This window comes from Scophthalmus maximus, chromosome 4 (assembly GCF_022379125.1).
Source record: "Scophthalmus maximus strain ysfricsl-2021 chromosome 4, ASM2237912v1, whole genome shotgun sequence".
In the NCBI taxonomy this organism is placed as follows: domain Eukaryota; kingdom Metazoa; phylum Chordata; class Actinopteri; order Pleuronectiformes; family Scophthalmidae; genus Scophthalmus; species Scophthalmus maximus.
In genome coordinates this window covers 2730038-2745000 of record NC_061518.1, presented here as the reverse complement: position 1 = coordinate 2745000, position 14963 = coordinate 2730038, and the positions used below count along the sequence as shown (strand labels likewise).

Below are 14963 nucleotides of genomic sequence, written 5' to 3'. Positions count from 1 at the left end.
ATCACGATGCCAACACTGGTTTTGATTCTGGTTGTTAATGTTCCAGTCGAACCAGAAGGACGCGGTTGGCACATCTTTACGCACACGCGGGAAAATGAAAGGCCACGTGGACCCCCCCCCCCGTTTCATATGAGCTTGATTGTCATTGGTGGACCAAAATCTTGCGAGTCAACTTTTTTTTCTCTGCTGATTCGAGGAGCCGCGGACAGACCGTCCTGGGAGTTTCTGTGTGTGTGTGTGTGTGTGCTCGTTAATTACGCGGAGCTCGTGTAATTAATTGATCACTCCTCCACTGTCGCCTGGGTGATAAGCAGCATCCATCTGAGGCGCCTGGGAAGCAGTGATTCAGTGGAGGAGGTCAACCAGAGGCCCACAGGCTCCCACCACCATCATCACCATCATCATCATCAGTCCTGGCTGTCAGAGCAGAGAAAAAAGAAAAGAAAATCTGTGTTTGTGCTGATTACTGAAGCATTTTCCTTTTATAGAAGAGAAACAAGGACATTTCTCTAAAACCCTGAAGCATTTACTCAATTCAGGGGGACAAGGTTTTTCTAAAAAAAGTGTCCAGGATGTCGGTCAATGTCCAAAGAAACACACACACAAAAAATTGTCTAAGTAGAGTCGATGTAAAAGGCAAGTGTCTGAAACTAGGAGCAAAGTAAAACAAAATGCTTCAGACCTTTTGGACTTTTTACGAGATAAACGACAAGATTTCCTCATGGATGTGATCATTACGAGATTCTGGACAAAGACAACTCGCATCGAAAAACAGAAACGAAAAGCGACAGTGCAGTTTTCGCCTGTTGCTCTCTCAGGAAACGGCTCATCGGGAAATGGCCAACCGCTCGTTGCTGCAGGAACTGAGCCTGTCGGCTTTTCTAAGATTCATCTCGGGCAGACTGTGGTTGACGAGATGTCAGAGGGATTTAAGTTGGAACCACAGTTTTCTTTCATAAAGAAACAAGCACACGTCTTCTACCTGCACAGGTTCTTTTTTTCAGCATATGTTCAATGTCCACGTCCAAATCACCTGTAAGCCAGTCGGACAGCTCCTCCTCCTCCTCCTCTTCCTCCTCACAGACGACCACGCTTTCTGTCACAGTCCAGGATTCATCATCTCAGGCGAGGAAGGGAAGCAAGGAAGGAGATAATCTTTAATTGTAAGCAGAGTTGCTCAGTTTAGTAAGTCAAGGGGCTTCACTCTTCCCCCTTTTTAAGGCGCACATGAATTTTCTTTTGCACCGTCCCAGTGAAACTCAGTCAAGACGGACGACGCCGGCGGTGAAACTCGCCCAGTTCAGAGTAGGACAGGAAGGAGGAGGAAGAATGAAGAGAAACTACTCGCACCAACATCTCTTGAAGGGCTGGAGGTCACTTTCTCTTAGTGTTTTTTACATTTTAATATCAGGGGACATAATTATCAGGCGGGGGACACGAGAGTAATGGTGCATGATGGGAGCGGAGGAAACCAAGTGAGCAGGTCTGGAGGCGTTTGAGGTGAAAAGTGAAAACATTGTGCAGACATCTCGTTTCAAAAATCATTTAAAAAAAAAAAGAAAGAAAAGTCTTTGAAACAAGGATTATATGCAACCGAGACATTTCAAATCTTTACTTTTCAATCAGTTTGACTCGCAAATCACCAAAATAAGAGCTCAATAAAATACGCTCAGGAGGAGGAAACCTCACACAGCGTTTTTTATTCTTTTTTATTCCAGAAACAATTCTTACATGTGAATCATTGAAACCGAGCGCGTGACTCGTTCCTGCTCTGGCGTTTTTTACGTTGGTGACTTCATGTTCAATGTTCGTTTAAAAAGAAATAGAGAGGTGGACCACGTTTGCTGGACGCTGCGTCACGTGACGGACGACGTCACTGCAGGAGGTACGTCTGCTTCCTGTCTCGGAGTTCGAGGGTGACGAGCAGCGAGCGAGGGTCTTTCTTGTTTTTGCGCACGGTGATTTTTCCCTGGAGCTCTTCGCCTAAAGAAAACAGGGACAAGAGAGAGAGAGAAGTAGAAATGTTAGTGTCGGTTCACGGTCCCACTTCGATTCTCCCCACAGTCTTGGCTTAACTAAAAGTTTACTTCGAACAAGAAGCCGAACTTTCCGTTCCGATCATTTCAACTTCATTCACGCTCCACGATTTCAGACAGCGACGATAAAACAAGGACCAAACGTTCAAAGATAAAGGACAGAATACGATAAGTTTAGAGAATAAATGATAAAAGAGTGCAAAAAAAAATAAAATAAAATAAAGACGGAAACAACAAAGATAAACAAAAAACCCCCAACAAACTGTAAATAAGACAGAGATTAGATACAGAGCTTGTTTTACGAGTCAGGTGACATCTCAGGTTAGTTCACGTCTCAGCACGTCACGACTGTCCCGGCTCGTCAGCCTCAGGACCACGGGTTCACAAGACACAGATGTACAATTTCTTTTTGTTAGGAACGACAGAAGTCGTGTGGACGACAGGAGTAAATGTAGCAGCCCTTCACATAAATATAATTTTCCTCCATTGGATTTCCCCCCCTGATAACCACGCAAACGGTGTCTGACTTCAAAAACAACAAAAAGGCAGAAAACTATTTCACTGAGTCAGACCTTGATCAGCTCGTTCATAAAGAAAAAGGAGGAGAAGAATAACTGCACATGAAGAGAAATCTCCCCGAGGCACAGAGCCGCTGAGCTCAGGCCTCTGCAGCGTGAACGCAGACGTGCGAGTGTGTACTGTATGTGCGTGAACACACACACACGCTGAAATCTCCAGATGGCGGAGGAGAAGGAGGAGGAGGCGTGTTTACAGTACAAGGCGCGCGAGCGAATGGGAGGCCGGGAGAAGACGCCGACGATTATGATGCATAATCACTCTGATTATCTTCACGTTTGACTGCTGGAGGTAAATTAATGTTTATCCAAATGGCAAACAAGCATCCTCTCTCTCTCTCACTCACACAACCCCCCCCCCCCCCCCCGTGCGCCATGCGCTCCCCGCTGCTGGAGGTTAAAGGAGGACGAGGAAGGAAATTGCTGACTGTGGTGCAAAAAGGTGTCCGCCATAACTGCTGCTGCTGCTGTCACTTCTCACTGGTTACCATGGCAACGGCGCTGTCACGGCGCAGCACTCTGGTTTCTGTCCTCCTCCTCCTCCACCCGCTGCGTAGTGGGCAGTCACGTCTGCAGCCGAGTTTACACCGCGCGTGAATTTACGAGGCCACAAAAATTAAATAGAAAAAAAAAAAAAAAAGGAGATAAAATCTAAAAGGATCATCATCAGATTTCAGATTTAGGTGCTGAATGTAAACGTCTGCTAGTTGGTGTGGTTGCCGGGAGGGAAAAAAGCAAGAGAAGAAACTTTATAATCAATTAAAAATGTCTAATGTCAACAGCAAAATAATGTTACTAATAATGTTATCAAATGCATTTAAAGTCAACAACTACGCACACTTCCTGGCTTGATGTAAAATATTAGCATGACGGCCGCAAGGAATCAAAGCTCCTATGAAATAAGTTGGAGTCAAGATTTCAAGGAAAATTTGAAAAACATTAAACTTGATCTTAAAAATTCAGTCAAGATGTTAAACTGGGGGTCGTGTGCTGTTTTAAAAAATGTGGATGTTTTCAGACGACAGAAATCATTTGAGAATCAAACCCAACGTTCAGATTTCTTGGTTTCTTTTGCGAACCAACCAAACACTGTGACCCTTGACCTGCAGCTTGTCACTGGAGACAACAGAAAATATTGCGCGGCTGTAAAAAGACGTCGCCTGTTATCGGAAAAGTAAAAGACACTGTTGCGACCCTCCGCACTCGATCACAAACTTAATGAACTGTGCCAACAGGTCCCACCACGGACACAACTCAGCTGTAAAGGTCACTCAAGTGTCAGAATAAAGGCTGATGTGTGCTCTGTGTGCGTCTGAGGGAAAACACACACACATCCCCACAATCTAAAAACCGAAAACAATAAACAAATACATAAAAAAATCCAGTGGGTTCAGCTCCTCGTTCTTCAGCCAACCCTCGTTTCCAGATTAAGTATCCAGGCGCCTAAAAAGTAGATTTGATACTGTCTGCTCTTCGGCCTTCAGTCAATAACTCGTAATTAAACAGTGACAACTGTTTTTTAGACAATTTTGCAGATGTATTAAAAATAAAAAAATTAAAAATCTGTCATTTCAGACCCTGTCAATTCAGAACATTGTACAAGTTCCTTTGAGTTTATCCCATTATTGCTATTGAAGAGTCTGTAAATTGACATCGTCAGGTTTAAAAGGGGCAGTAAGGGATGTTGGAGCAAGACCGTTTGTGGTCGATTGTTTAACTGCACTGGATTTGGGAGACGGACGCGCTAAAGCACGAGGCCCAAACTCCTGAGTCGTAGCGTCGGCCGCTGGAACGTCTCTTAAGGTGTCGTGGAGTGATGTTTACAAACCACACGCACAGTGTTGTGTGGTGTTCCCGCAATTAGAAGTACTGGAAGTTTAGAAGTACCCAGACATCGCCCTACACGATGTCTGGGTATCCAGTATTCCCTTCCATGTCTTTATAGAAAAAGACTCCCCCCAATAAACAAAACAACTGACTTAAATTGGCTTTTTCTTCTTTTCGTACAACGACACACGGGGTCTCCGTTTCCCGTCGGCTTCAGTCTGGCGACTGTGTCGGAGCCTTGTGGGAGGCAGCGGACGACTGGAGTCAAACTCAAGTCGGCAAAAGGCCGGAAAAAAAGGTCAAAAGGAATAATTGGTTGACCTCTGGTAACATTTCCCTTAAAACACAGCCTGACAGAAGGAATGAGGTTTGGGACAAAAGACCAGAGTAACTTTCCAAACGAAATCCACCCCCCTAAGGTTTCCGATCGAAGTACTGAAAGCTACAAACAAACCAAAGGCGGAGTGGAGCGGAGATGCTCTGCTGTAATCATCAGACCCGCCGAGACTGCCCCTGTGGAAGAGGACCCATCGGGCCCGCCGGCGAAACCGGCCAACTCAGACGCTGGGAGGAGGAGAAAGAGTTAACCATGTGTGGAAATGAGTCGGGGAGTGGAGCGGAGCTCTCGCCGCCATGTCGTACATCAACATGCCAGTGTCATTAAGCACAAGTTCAGGCCCACGGAAACAAGTCGCGCTCCGCGAAATTACACTGGAAATACACTCGGCGATTCATTTAAAACTGTTGCCGACTACATTTTTACCGCCATCTGCGGCTCCGTACACTGACGGCAAGACCAGATTAGGCCGCGCTGCTTCAGTAATCAGGCTCATTGGTTCGAAGTTTCTACCGATTTTCACTGAAAACGCCCTTTTTTCTTCTCAAGAAGCGACTGGGGTCGACTCATTTAGACCTTATTGGTGAGGTCGAATTGTTAAAATTTGCTTAAGAAGTCCTGGAAGTATATGATCGGCAGCCATGATAAGAGCTGTTCGGGTTCTCTAAATGCGTAAGAAAGGCGCTTCAATGCTTCCTTTCCTATCTCCTTCAGCATAGGGAACACTGGAGCTTCCTATGCGAAAGGAAAGGAGATGTAGACGGCCCACAATTCATTGCGGCAGCGAAATTTAACGTGACGCGCCATGCACTTACGTAAACAATTTAATTAGAAGGAGAAGAAGAAAAGTATGAATGTGACCCAGAAGAGAAGTCATCATGTAAGTTACTGTTAGATATGATTCATAACATGTGACGTCACACGGTGGTAAAACACTGAAGTTTATCTTTGGAAATTCGTAGTTTCACCACGACAGACGCACCAACAACATCCTCTGTCGCATAATGACATGGTTTAGTGTGAGTGGAGTCGGATTCTCTGAGCAGCGCTGGCGGCTTTTCCAAAGTCCTGTCAGTCCTCCTTCACACCTTTTCTTGACCTCATGACGTTTTCCACTGAGGTCAAGGAAGAGTAGACAGGAAAAGCCCATAGGAAGGACGATGTGAATCCATCCCTGGACTGTGTCCCTGTGAAGGGGAAGTGGCAAGTTTTAATATGAAGATCTTTAATAGGGTAAAAATAGAATAATGACCCCCACAGGAGTGGACTATTCTCATGTAGAGCAGCTGACTTGCAGATTTGTCCCCCCCTCCCCTCCCTGACGCTGCGGTGATGCTCGCCGTCACATTTCCGCCTCATCTCTTTGAGATATCCTCCCCATTTTTCCAATATGCCTCCATTTAATCAGGTTTTTTTTTTTACTCCCCAGGCCCCTTTCCCTTCTCAGTGCAGAGCCGAGAAGTTGAGCTGGGGGGGGGGCTGTATATTCCAAGCACCGGTCGGTTAAAGCAAATAAAGCCAAAACCCTTCGGTTGAATTACTGCCCTGAAAAAAACTCCCGAGCTCGGCTGTTCCGACAGTTCAAGGCCCTTCGGAGTTCAAAAGAGCGGGGGGGGTTTAAAACGGAGCCTGGACAGATGAGCGCGGAGGGGGGAGGAGATTTAGAAGGTAGGTGTAACGGTGGAGGTGAGTCATGAAAGTGGGCGGGATTGGAACAAAGACCACCTGACCATCCGACGCAAAAGTCCCGACAAGGACGCGCCCCCTCGTGTTTCAGCCGCTGTCTGCGCAGGAAACCAGGGCACCGCCCCCACTCCCCAGGACCACGGGACAAACAACAAAAAATAAAAAGTGCGACCTCCTTTCTCCGGTGAACATTGAGGAAGGTAAAAAGTGTGAAGAAAAAAGAAGAAGGATCCTCCTCTACAATACTTGAGCTACACAAACACACCGGAGCATGACAAATGATCCGCTGTTTAATTTATTGCGCTGCCAGGCGGGAGGATCCGCACGGATGTTCTGTTCCAGCCTGCTGCGTGCGTTTCCTTTCCCTGGCTCGTCCCCCGGTCCCGCCTCCCGCACGACGCGCGCAGAAAGCCACAGAGTTAATTACGGCTGCACTCGTACAAACACATCGAATAGGATTCGCTCTCTGCCACAATAAATCACCGCAGACAGAGTCGGTATTAAAACAAACCGCTGGATGTTTAATGTCTTGGCCCTCTCTCTGTAGCCAATCACAGCGCCGGGTGGTTCTCAGTCAACACCCGGGAGGAAAAGGCCACTCTCTCTGTGTGTGTGTGTGTGAGAGAGAGAGTTTTGTCATCTTCAAGGTGACTTTGGGGAAGTTTTCTCTTATAGCCGGAGGGAGGTTTAGCACTGAAGTATGCAAGAAGAAGTGTGTGTGTGTGTGTGTGTGTGTGTTGTAAAGTGCACCACAGGAGCATCGCAGGCAGCCGGTGAACGCTGTTAAAAAGTCAATTTTTGGTTTACGGCCCCTGGAGGAGGCAGGGGGACCGTCAGGGTGCCGGGATAGAGCGAGCACATCAATAACCTGCTGCTGCTCTCTCTCTCTCTTCCCCATCTTTTTTAGTGAGAGTGAAGGATCTTTATACACTCGATATTAGCTAGACTGAAACTGGCTGATGGAGCCGCTGAGATCAGGGTGTGATCACGTGTGTGTGTGTGTGTGTGTGTCGGTACATGCCGTCCCGTGTCACCCCAAGTTATGACGAGAGCCCAGATGCTCTGCCGACTGTAAGACATATGGGTTAGAGAGAAAAAGATAAAGTGTGAAGACTAAAGTCTAGTGGCCTCATGAGGCAGTCGCTTTTATTACACTGCACAAAAAAAATCAGAAAACTAATGATTTCAGATGGGTCATTAAAATCAAAATTCCTCAAAGGATATCATGCCAGTCTTCTTGTACATAAATATCAACAAATCAATCTATCCCTTTCTGAAGCTACTTAACCTTCGCAGGGTTGCTGGGGTGGAAGTCTATGTCAGCGCTGATTGGGCGAGAGGTGGAGTACACCTAACAAGCCACCAGCCAATCAATGATCCCCCTTTCACACATACACTCACAACTCCGGCTCATGTAGTGTGTGTCAGGAAACCTGGAGGACCTGAAGGGTTCCCATACAGAGTGAAAATTCAAACTCAATTTTTTTTTTTTTTAAACCTGCACTAATGGAGAGCTCAAAATGGAAAAGGGTTCATCTTCCTGGGAGCATGAAATTCATCAATGTGCTTAGTAAATGGCAATTTACTTTGGCCTTATGTCGGCACAGGAGAAAAGAAGAATACCCAAAAGCACCTTTACATATTTCATAGACTATAAATAAAAATTGGTTAAGTCACCAGGTCCAGAAAGTGAAAGCCTGTATTCTCTGGAATGACCAGCAGAGGGCGATTTCACTGGTTGTTTCTATAGAAGTAAAGAAAGTAAATCTAATTCTCACTTGATTTACAACATCAGTAAACATTTTGGGAGTCTATGGTTCAATCTTTAGTTTCAAGTCTTCTTCAATACAGCATGATGAATTGAATTAAGTAAATTGATGTAAATTCTGGTCCATTTAGAGTAAAATAGTAACTGTATACATTTGGGGCATGGACACAGTGTGATTGACAGCGAGTACCACGGGCCACACCCCTTTCTCCTCCAAATGTGTTTACTTCTGGTTTAAAAAAACCAAGATGGCCCTGTTCAAAATGCTTAACTAGAGGCCTCAAAATGGCAGCTCAACCAAGACTCCACCGAATGTTCTGGAAATGTTCCTGTTGGTGTGAACATGTCTCTGACAAGGATAATTCCCGGCTGGGTTCGTCATATGTGAAAGGCAAAGTCTGGAAAAAAATAGTCTGGAAAATTAGGTCCAGATGTTTTCCCGTCATATTCATGTCTGAAAACAGCTACAGATTCTCCGAGTCGCTGAACTTGACTGAAACCATTATTCTAAAACGTATTCCTTCCTTTGTCATCACGTTGATGATGGTGGAAAAGCATCGTCTAACCCCCTGGATCAAAATCACCCATTGTTATTCAACTGGGTTCCACTGCTCCGAGATGTAAGAAGGTACGATTCACCATTGTCATCAAACCCCTGGGCGCCCTCACGCATCTGCATTCATCGTGTTCCTCCGCTCATTTATTCTGGCACTTCATTTAATAAAGTGAAATTCTGCATCAAATGAAATGTGCCTTTGTTTCGCTCTGCAGTTTCCCACACCTATGCGCGCCGTTAGCATAACGTCGCCCTCGGCTCTCCTTTTATCTGACTCAGCGGAGTGCGGAGGCCCGAGATAGCGTTTGAGCAGCGTCACAGGTTTTGTCGTTTCTTATCGTCCCCGCCTGTCGCCCCGGCTGCGAGCTGACTGTGGGTTGGGCTTTAGCCAGACATCAAGCGCCTCCGTTCCTCTGCGGGTCATTTATTACAGTAGCCTCCATCTGATATCCGGTCAGCGAGGGGGACAGGCGGCACCGAGGCTCATCCATCCCCACATCACCAGACGCAGCCCAGGATTATTATGATAACGCAAACAGGGGGCCAGTGGTTAAAGCTGTAATAGGACCATTTACACTATATATATACAAAATGACTGATTGTGCAGCAAGCAAAAATTAAATAAAAATAAAGGTTATACATGTTTGCTATGATCAAATAACATAACAACAGATCCAACTTCAATTGGTACAGCCCCCCCTTATATGACCCCATTAAAATCTGCTAGATCCACATTTGGATCTGGACCAAATTGCAAACACACTCATAGATATCAGTCCCCTAGAGTAAGTACGACGGATCTTTTCATCATGATCCATGATTATTCCCTGGGACATCTGTCAAAATGTAAAAAACAAACCACAAAAAACAGAACAGAATAAAAAAAATGAATGAAAAAGAATCTGGGTCCATGTTTTGGGTTCTTATCCCATCCTTCCACGAAGTTTCATGGAAACCCTCATAGTAGTTTTTAGAAAGACTAGAAAAGTTACCACACATTCATAGTCGGTCGATGACATTTTAATTACCGATGAACAGCGCTGAGGTGAACTTCGCGGTGTCATGATTGCCGGAGTTGGGAAACTGCAGAAAAGTTATTTCCGAGAACATCCTCACGGCAAACCTGCGGCGGATAATAACACTGGAATCTGCCGATGCAGCGAATTCTATAAATATTTCACCGGTCATTCACAAACTGCTCCTCGTGTAACTTGTCATGATTCAGACGCCTGCGACCGGCTTATCAGATGAAGTTTTACACGCCGTCTCCGATGGCTGCGCGCGATTCGTTTTGATCTCTCGCCGTCTCTGCGGCTGACAGATAACGGGTGTCAACCCGCCTGACTACATTTCCACCGCAGACGGATTACATGCCGCGGCTCGCTATGACGCATCCGCCGAGGTCCTCGGGAGGAAAATAAAAAATAACGCGATAACACGAATCTAAACGAAACTGAGCTTCTTGACCACCACGTGCAAACGGCCGTTGGCACTGGGGATATGTACGTGACAGTTGTACTGTAAAGTGTCTGTGTGGTTTACCGACCTGCTTGGACAGGAATGGGCCTCTCCAGGAGGAACACTGTCTGTTTCCAGTGCGTCTTTGTGACTTGAGGACCTGTGGAGAACATCACCTGGAAAAAAAAATAATAATAACAAAAAAATTTCACAAACTAACAGTGCTGTTAATTCCATCTGAAGAGCTTGTCATCAATGACTACTTCTGGATGATTAAGGACATAACATCTGTTTAGAATCAGATTAAAATGCTAAGAATATTTGGATAAGAAGAAAAAATCTGGGTTTGTTTCTGAGCCTTAAAGGGGCAGTAGGCGATTTTAATCGAACACACTTTTGGGCTGAATTTGTAAAAACCCAAAAAAATGGTCCGAACCACAACAGTCTGTAAACATCACTCCCGGACACCTTAAAGCCCCAGTGTGTAATTTTCTGGCGGCATCTGGTGGTAAATTTGCAAACCGTAACCAACTGAGAAGCCGACAGGGGACACTTTATGGTGGCACACCGCTGATTCCATTTCCGGTGTCCGGCAGCGTCTGAAAAATCAACGCGAACGTGACGTATTCTGGAACCGTTTTGTGCAACAACCGTATTGAACACGACGTAGCAAACATGGAGACTCACACGGAGGTCGGGTCCAGCTCATGTTACTATATTTAACTCATTCACAGTTGACGAAAAAACAGTTGCATGTGATTATGAACACATAGTTATGTACAATATATTCAATTTCTGTGAATAACTTCTTCTAAATATAACACACTGAGGCTTTAAGAGACGTGCTAGCGACAGATGCTACGACTCAGGGGATTTGGACTTGTGGTTAGTGCATCCGCCTCCCGTACCCAGGGCTGCGGGTTCAAGCCCCGACCAGTGCGTCCAAAAAAATCAACAACAAGGAATCTTTCTCCAAAATCACTTACTGCCACTTTAATGTGAGTCACTGGGAAAACATCACGTTGTGCAATGCGAGTCCATACAGGACATAAGGAGTCTCGTCAAGATTGAAATAAAGCTGCAGAAAAGAGTGCAATCAATCTTTGTACTATAAATGACGCTTATTGTCACTGTATTTATGTTCCATTCTTCCAGCCCTTCGCTCCCCTGGCGGAGACGGTCATTTACTGGACCGTCCGAATCGTTTGCGGTTTGGGTCTCAGGTACAATGGGAAGTGCAATCAAAAGGCACTTGCGTCTGTGTTGCTCACAGAGCTCGGCATCGGCTGTTCCAAGTGGCCGGCTCTGCTGGGTAACTGCTTATATCAGCAGTCGACAAGGACGCCTGTCGATTGCCGGTGAAACGCCTCGGGGGAGGAGGGAACACGCTATAGCGTGAACGTAATTGAGTTTCCGTTAAGTGGTTTGGGCTGTTGCAGCCGCCGCCGCCGCTTACCTTGTCGCTGCAGCCTTTGTCGAAGAAAATGTCAAAGTAGCCGACAACCGCCTGCAATGAAATATGAGAGGTGTGTTAGAATGTGACAGTGCAATAAACCCCTGGATTTGTTTGACTACGCTGCAGCTCTTGACACGCAGCGCTGAGGGAGGAGCAGGACAAGAACCACTCTGAGGGTTTTAATGAGCGAAACAAGCTAAATGAGCTGCGAAAATATCCTTATTTAAAACACTGCTTCTCTGTGGCTCTACGTTTAAGGAGATACAAATAACTGTGTGTGTGTGTGTGTGTGTGGGGGGGGGGGGGGGGGGGGGGGGGGGGGGCACCCTGTATCAGATACAGTGGGAATTGACCTGACTCACATCCTTTAAACCTCCTTCCTCTCAAAACCAACTGTGCGTCTAATTTAGGCCGAGTCAACAGCACAACACGTCCCATGTGCTCCCTCTCTCACCTCATCTGGGAGACTTGTCACCGGACAAAGGAAATAAATTAAGAACGTTGATTCAATTTTGCTGACAAAAAAAAAAGAAAAGAAAAGAAAAAAATAAATCCAGCTTGGTACATGACTTTAGCAAAGTTGGCCTTTTTTTGGCGACTGTGAAAACACTCAGCAGGGAGAAGGAATCAGTTCAGAAGAAAAAACTCATGTGTTTTTTTTTGCCCAGATGATTATGTCACATTGATAAGACTTTGCACAAACCAAAGAAGAAAATACAAACAAGGAGCTTCTGGGCTGTTAAATGTGACCAGAAATGAGAAAGAAAGATTTCCGTTCCTTCAAATTAAAAGCCCGTAGTCTTTCTTGGGGATTTGCAGAGTCATAAACACGTGCGAGTGAAAAACCAATTCACACATCTAAAAAACAAACTGAGGGAAAAGGTCTCGGGCCAGAGCGCCGGTAGTTGACCGTTGAGGTAAAAAGAAAAAAACTGCCCCCCTTCCCGCAAGGCTTGTTTCGCTCCCATTTCTCCCCCCACTGGAGGAAGAGAGAGCCACTCTATCAATCTCAGGAGCACACTTGTAGTGGCAATGATGCAGAACTAATAGCTTTTAATCCTGACACAGCTGACAACGTGGAGGCCAGCTCTCCGAGACAAAGAAGAGCCGAATCAATGCAGGAGGGGGGGAAGGACAGATGAGAGGAAAGAAAGAGGTGAAAACATACAGGGAGGAAGTAGAAAGGGAAGCGAAGGAGCGGGAGAGGATTATTGGCTCTAAGCAGAGGTTGTTTTTAAAAAAAATGTATTGGTTTTTATCAGCTGGAGAAGCAAATCACAAAAAACACAGAGCCATCTGTTCACATCTTCATCTGTAAAAGCCTCCTAAATATCTTTTGCTGATAAAACTGGCTAAGAGAGATATTTTTCTTCATCTATGCACGCACACACACACACACACACACACACACACACACACACACACACACACACACACACACACACACACACACACACACACACACACACACACACACACACACACACACACACACACACACACACACACACACACACACACACACACACACACACACACCTACGCTTGGTAATCAATGATGCCGCCAGAAGCCTTGTTCAACACACTCCCCGCGCGGAGGCTTCAATCAACCTTCATTGACTCAGACAGGCAGAGGCGGCGCCGCTAGCTCGCCAGAAAAAGAACCTCAAAGAGGATAAAAGAGCATGTCACCGCGATGCAATTATGGCTTTTAATGAACGCCAGCGAGGCGCCCGGTGCCGAGGTAATTAGGAAATTAGCCGCAATTATTCGTCAGGAAGAGCGGATTCACCCCTCTCCGCCGGCGTAGGCCGGGATCGTCGGCGTCGCGCCTCGCCCCTGACGACGCCTCATCAGCGAGACTGATTGTCACTTTGATTGGCGTTTTCGTGCGACTTTCGCGCCGCTGCGAGATGGGGTCAATTAGAATATAAGGCCACAGAGTGAAACGTGCAAATACAAAACAAAGTGGGAGGAGCTCGACGCGTCGCTGCCCCGTCAAAATCCCATTTGAAAGAAGAAGAAGAACAAGAAGAAGGAAAAAGCAATAAGTAAAAGTTTCCAGACACAAAAGACAGAAGACGTGACAGTGTTCAGATAAGCAAAGACTTTGATGATTCACACCTGGACCAGAGGCTTTTAATATACTCTTAGATATAAACTGGGCTGAGGGTTTGTCAAACTTCTCGGGGCCCTTTGAAAGGACTTGGTGATCGTTTTTTACGACGCCCAATAAAACCATACAGCAAGAACCCGAACGTAAAGTCCAGATGGAGGTTGAAAACTGTTATTCAACGGGAAAGGGAAGAATAAAAAAACACCTTTAAAAAAACTAGAACGGGCGCTTATATCTCGCCCAATCTCGCCATGTTAAAGAAAGTGTAAATAAATTTCCTGGATTGAACCGTTTTTCTGCGTCCCCTCCAAAAATGTAATGGGTCCTTTCAATGAGTTTGTCCTTGGGTCATTCACCAACCCGCCACAAAAAATGTATTGAAATCGGTTCAGTTGTTTTTTGCGTAATCCTGCTGACAGATATGAGTAAAACCTCCCCGGCAGAGGTTAAAAATAAAGTGTTTTTGTTGTTGTCTATTTACACAAACAGCAGATGTTATCATCTACATGATTAATAATAATTATTTGGTTGCGTTTCTGTCCACATGATGAAATCAAGTCCACAGTTGAATCTCCTGTTAGCTCCGTTTTGGTCTCCATCAATTCCTGACAAATAATATTTGGCTCTTAAGCTGCTACATGCTTACACCATATTGTTGCTAAGTTTGTCTCCAGTTCAGTGTTCGGCAGGTAGTGTACAGTGGCTTTATCGGAGGTTGTTTAGCTGATTTCTAGCATTTGGCTTCCTGTTTTTTTTTTAAGAATAAGCTGATACGAGTGCTTACTTGCCCTTTTTTCGTTCCATCATACCTCGGAACTCGGATTACGGGTTTATCGTTCCATTACAATCTCGGAACGCGGAATTACAACCTCCAAGAGGGAAATGCAACTGGAACTCCCCTCCGCCTAAATCACCACCCCATTCGGAGATCCGAATTCCAAGGAATAATAGAACGCAGCGTTAGTCTGAACAAAACAGGAAATGTGCTTTAAAAACAAAAACAACTACGACCTCCGAGAGGGAGATTGCAACTGGAACGCCCTCGTGTCAGAATTCCGACTTGAAGCAGGCTACAAAAAAAACAACCCCAGAGAGATGCAGAGTTGGGGATAATTCTCCAATTTCTCTGGATTTCATGTTAATGTCAA

The 14963-nt window shown here is 45.6% G+C and overlaps 1 protein-coding gene across 2 annotated transcripts in view; it reads right to left on the bottom strand.

Annotated features, from left to right (window-relative positions):
- Positions 1-1648: 1648 nt before the first annotated feature.
- The window catches only part of prmt3 (protein arginine methyltransferase 3), a 52951-nt gene continuing 39636 nt past the window's right edge, over positions 1649-14963 (bottom strand). Inside the window, exons 14-17 of one of the 2 annotated variants that reach the window (XR_007030611.1) lie at positions 11700-11750; positions 10332-10419; positions 5758-5962; positions 1649-1983 (exon numbers count right to left, since the gene is read on the bottom strand). Coding sequence is in view for 1 of the 2 variants with exons in the window: in XM_035628929.2 (XP_035484822.2) it covers positions 1874-1983; positions 10332-10419; positions 11700-11750 (249 nt within the window). In the remaining variant the exon portion in view is untranslated. The remainder of the gene's footprint in view (positions 1984-5757; positions 5963-10331; positions 10420-11699; positions 11751-14963) is intronic. The other variant, XM_035628929.2, reaches the window with a different exon arrangement.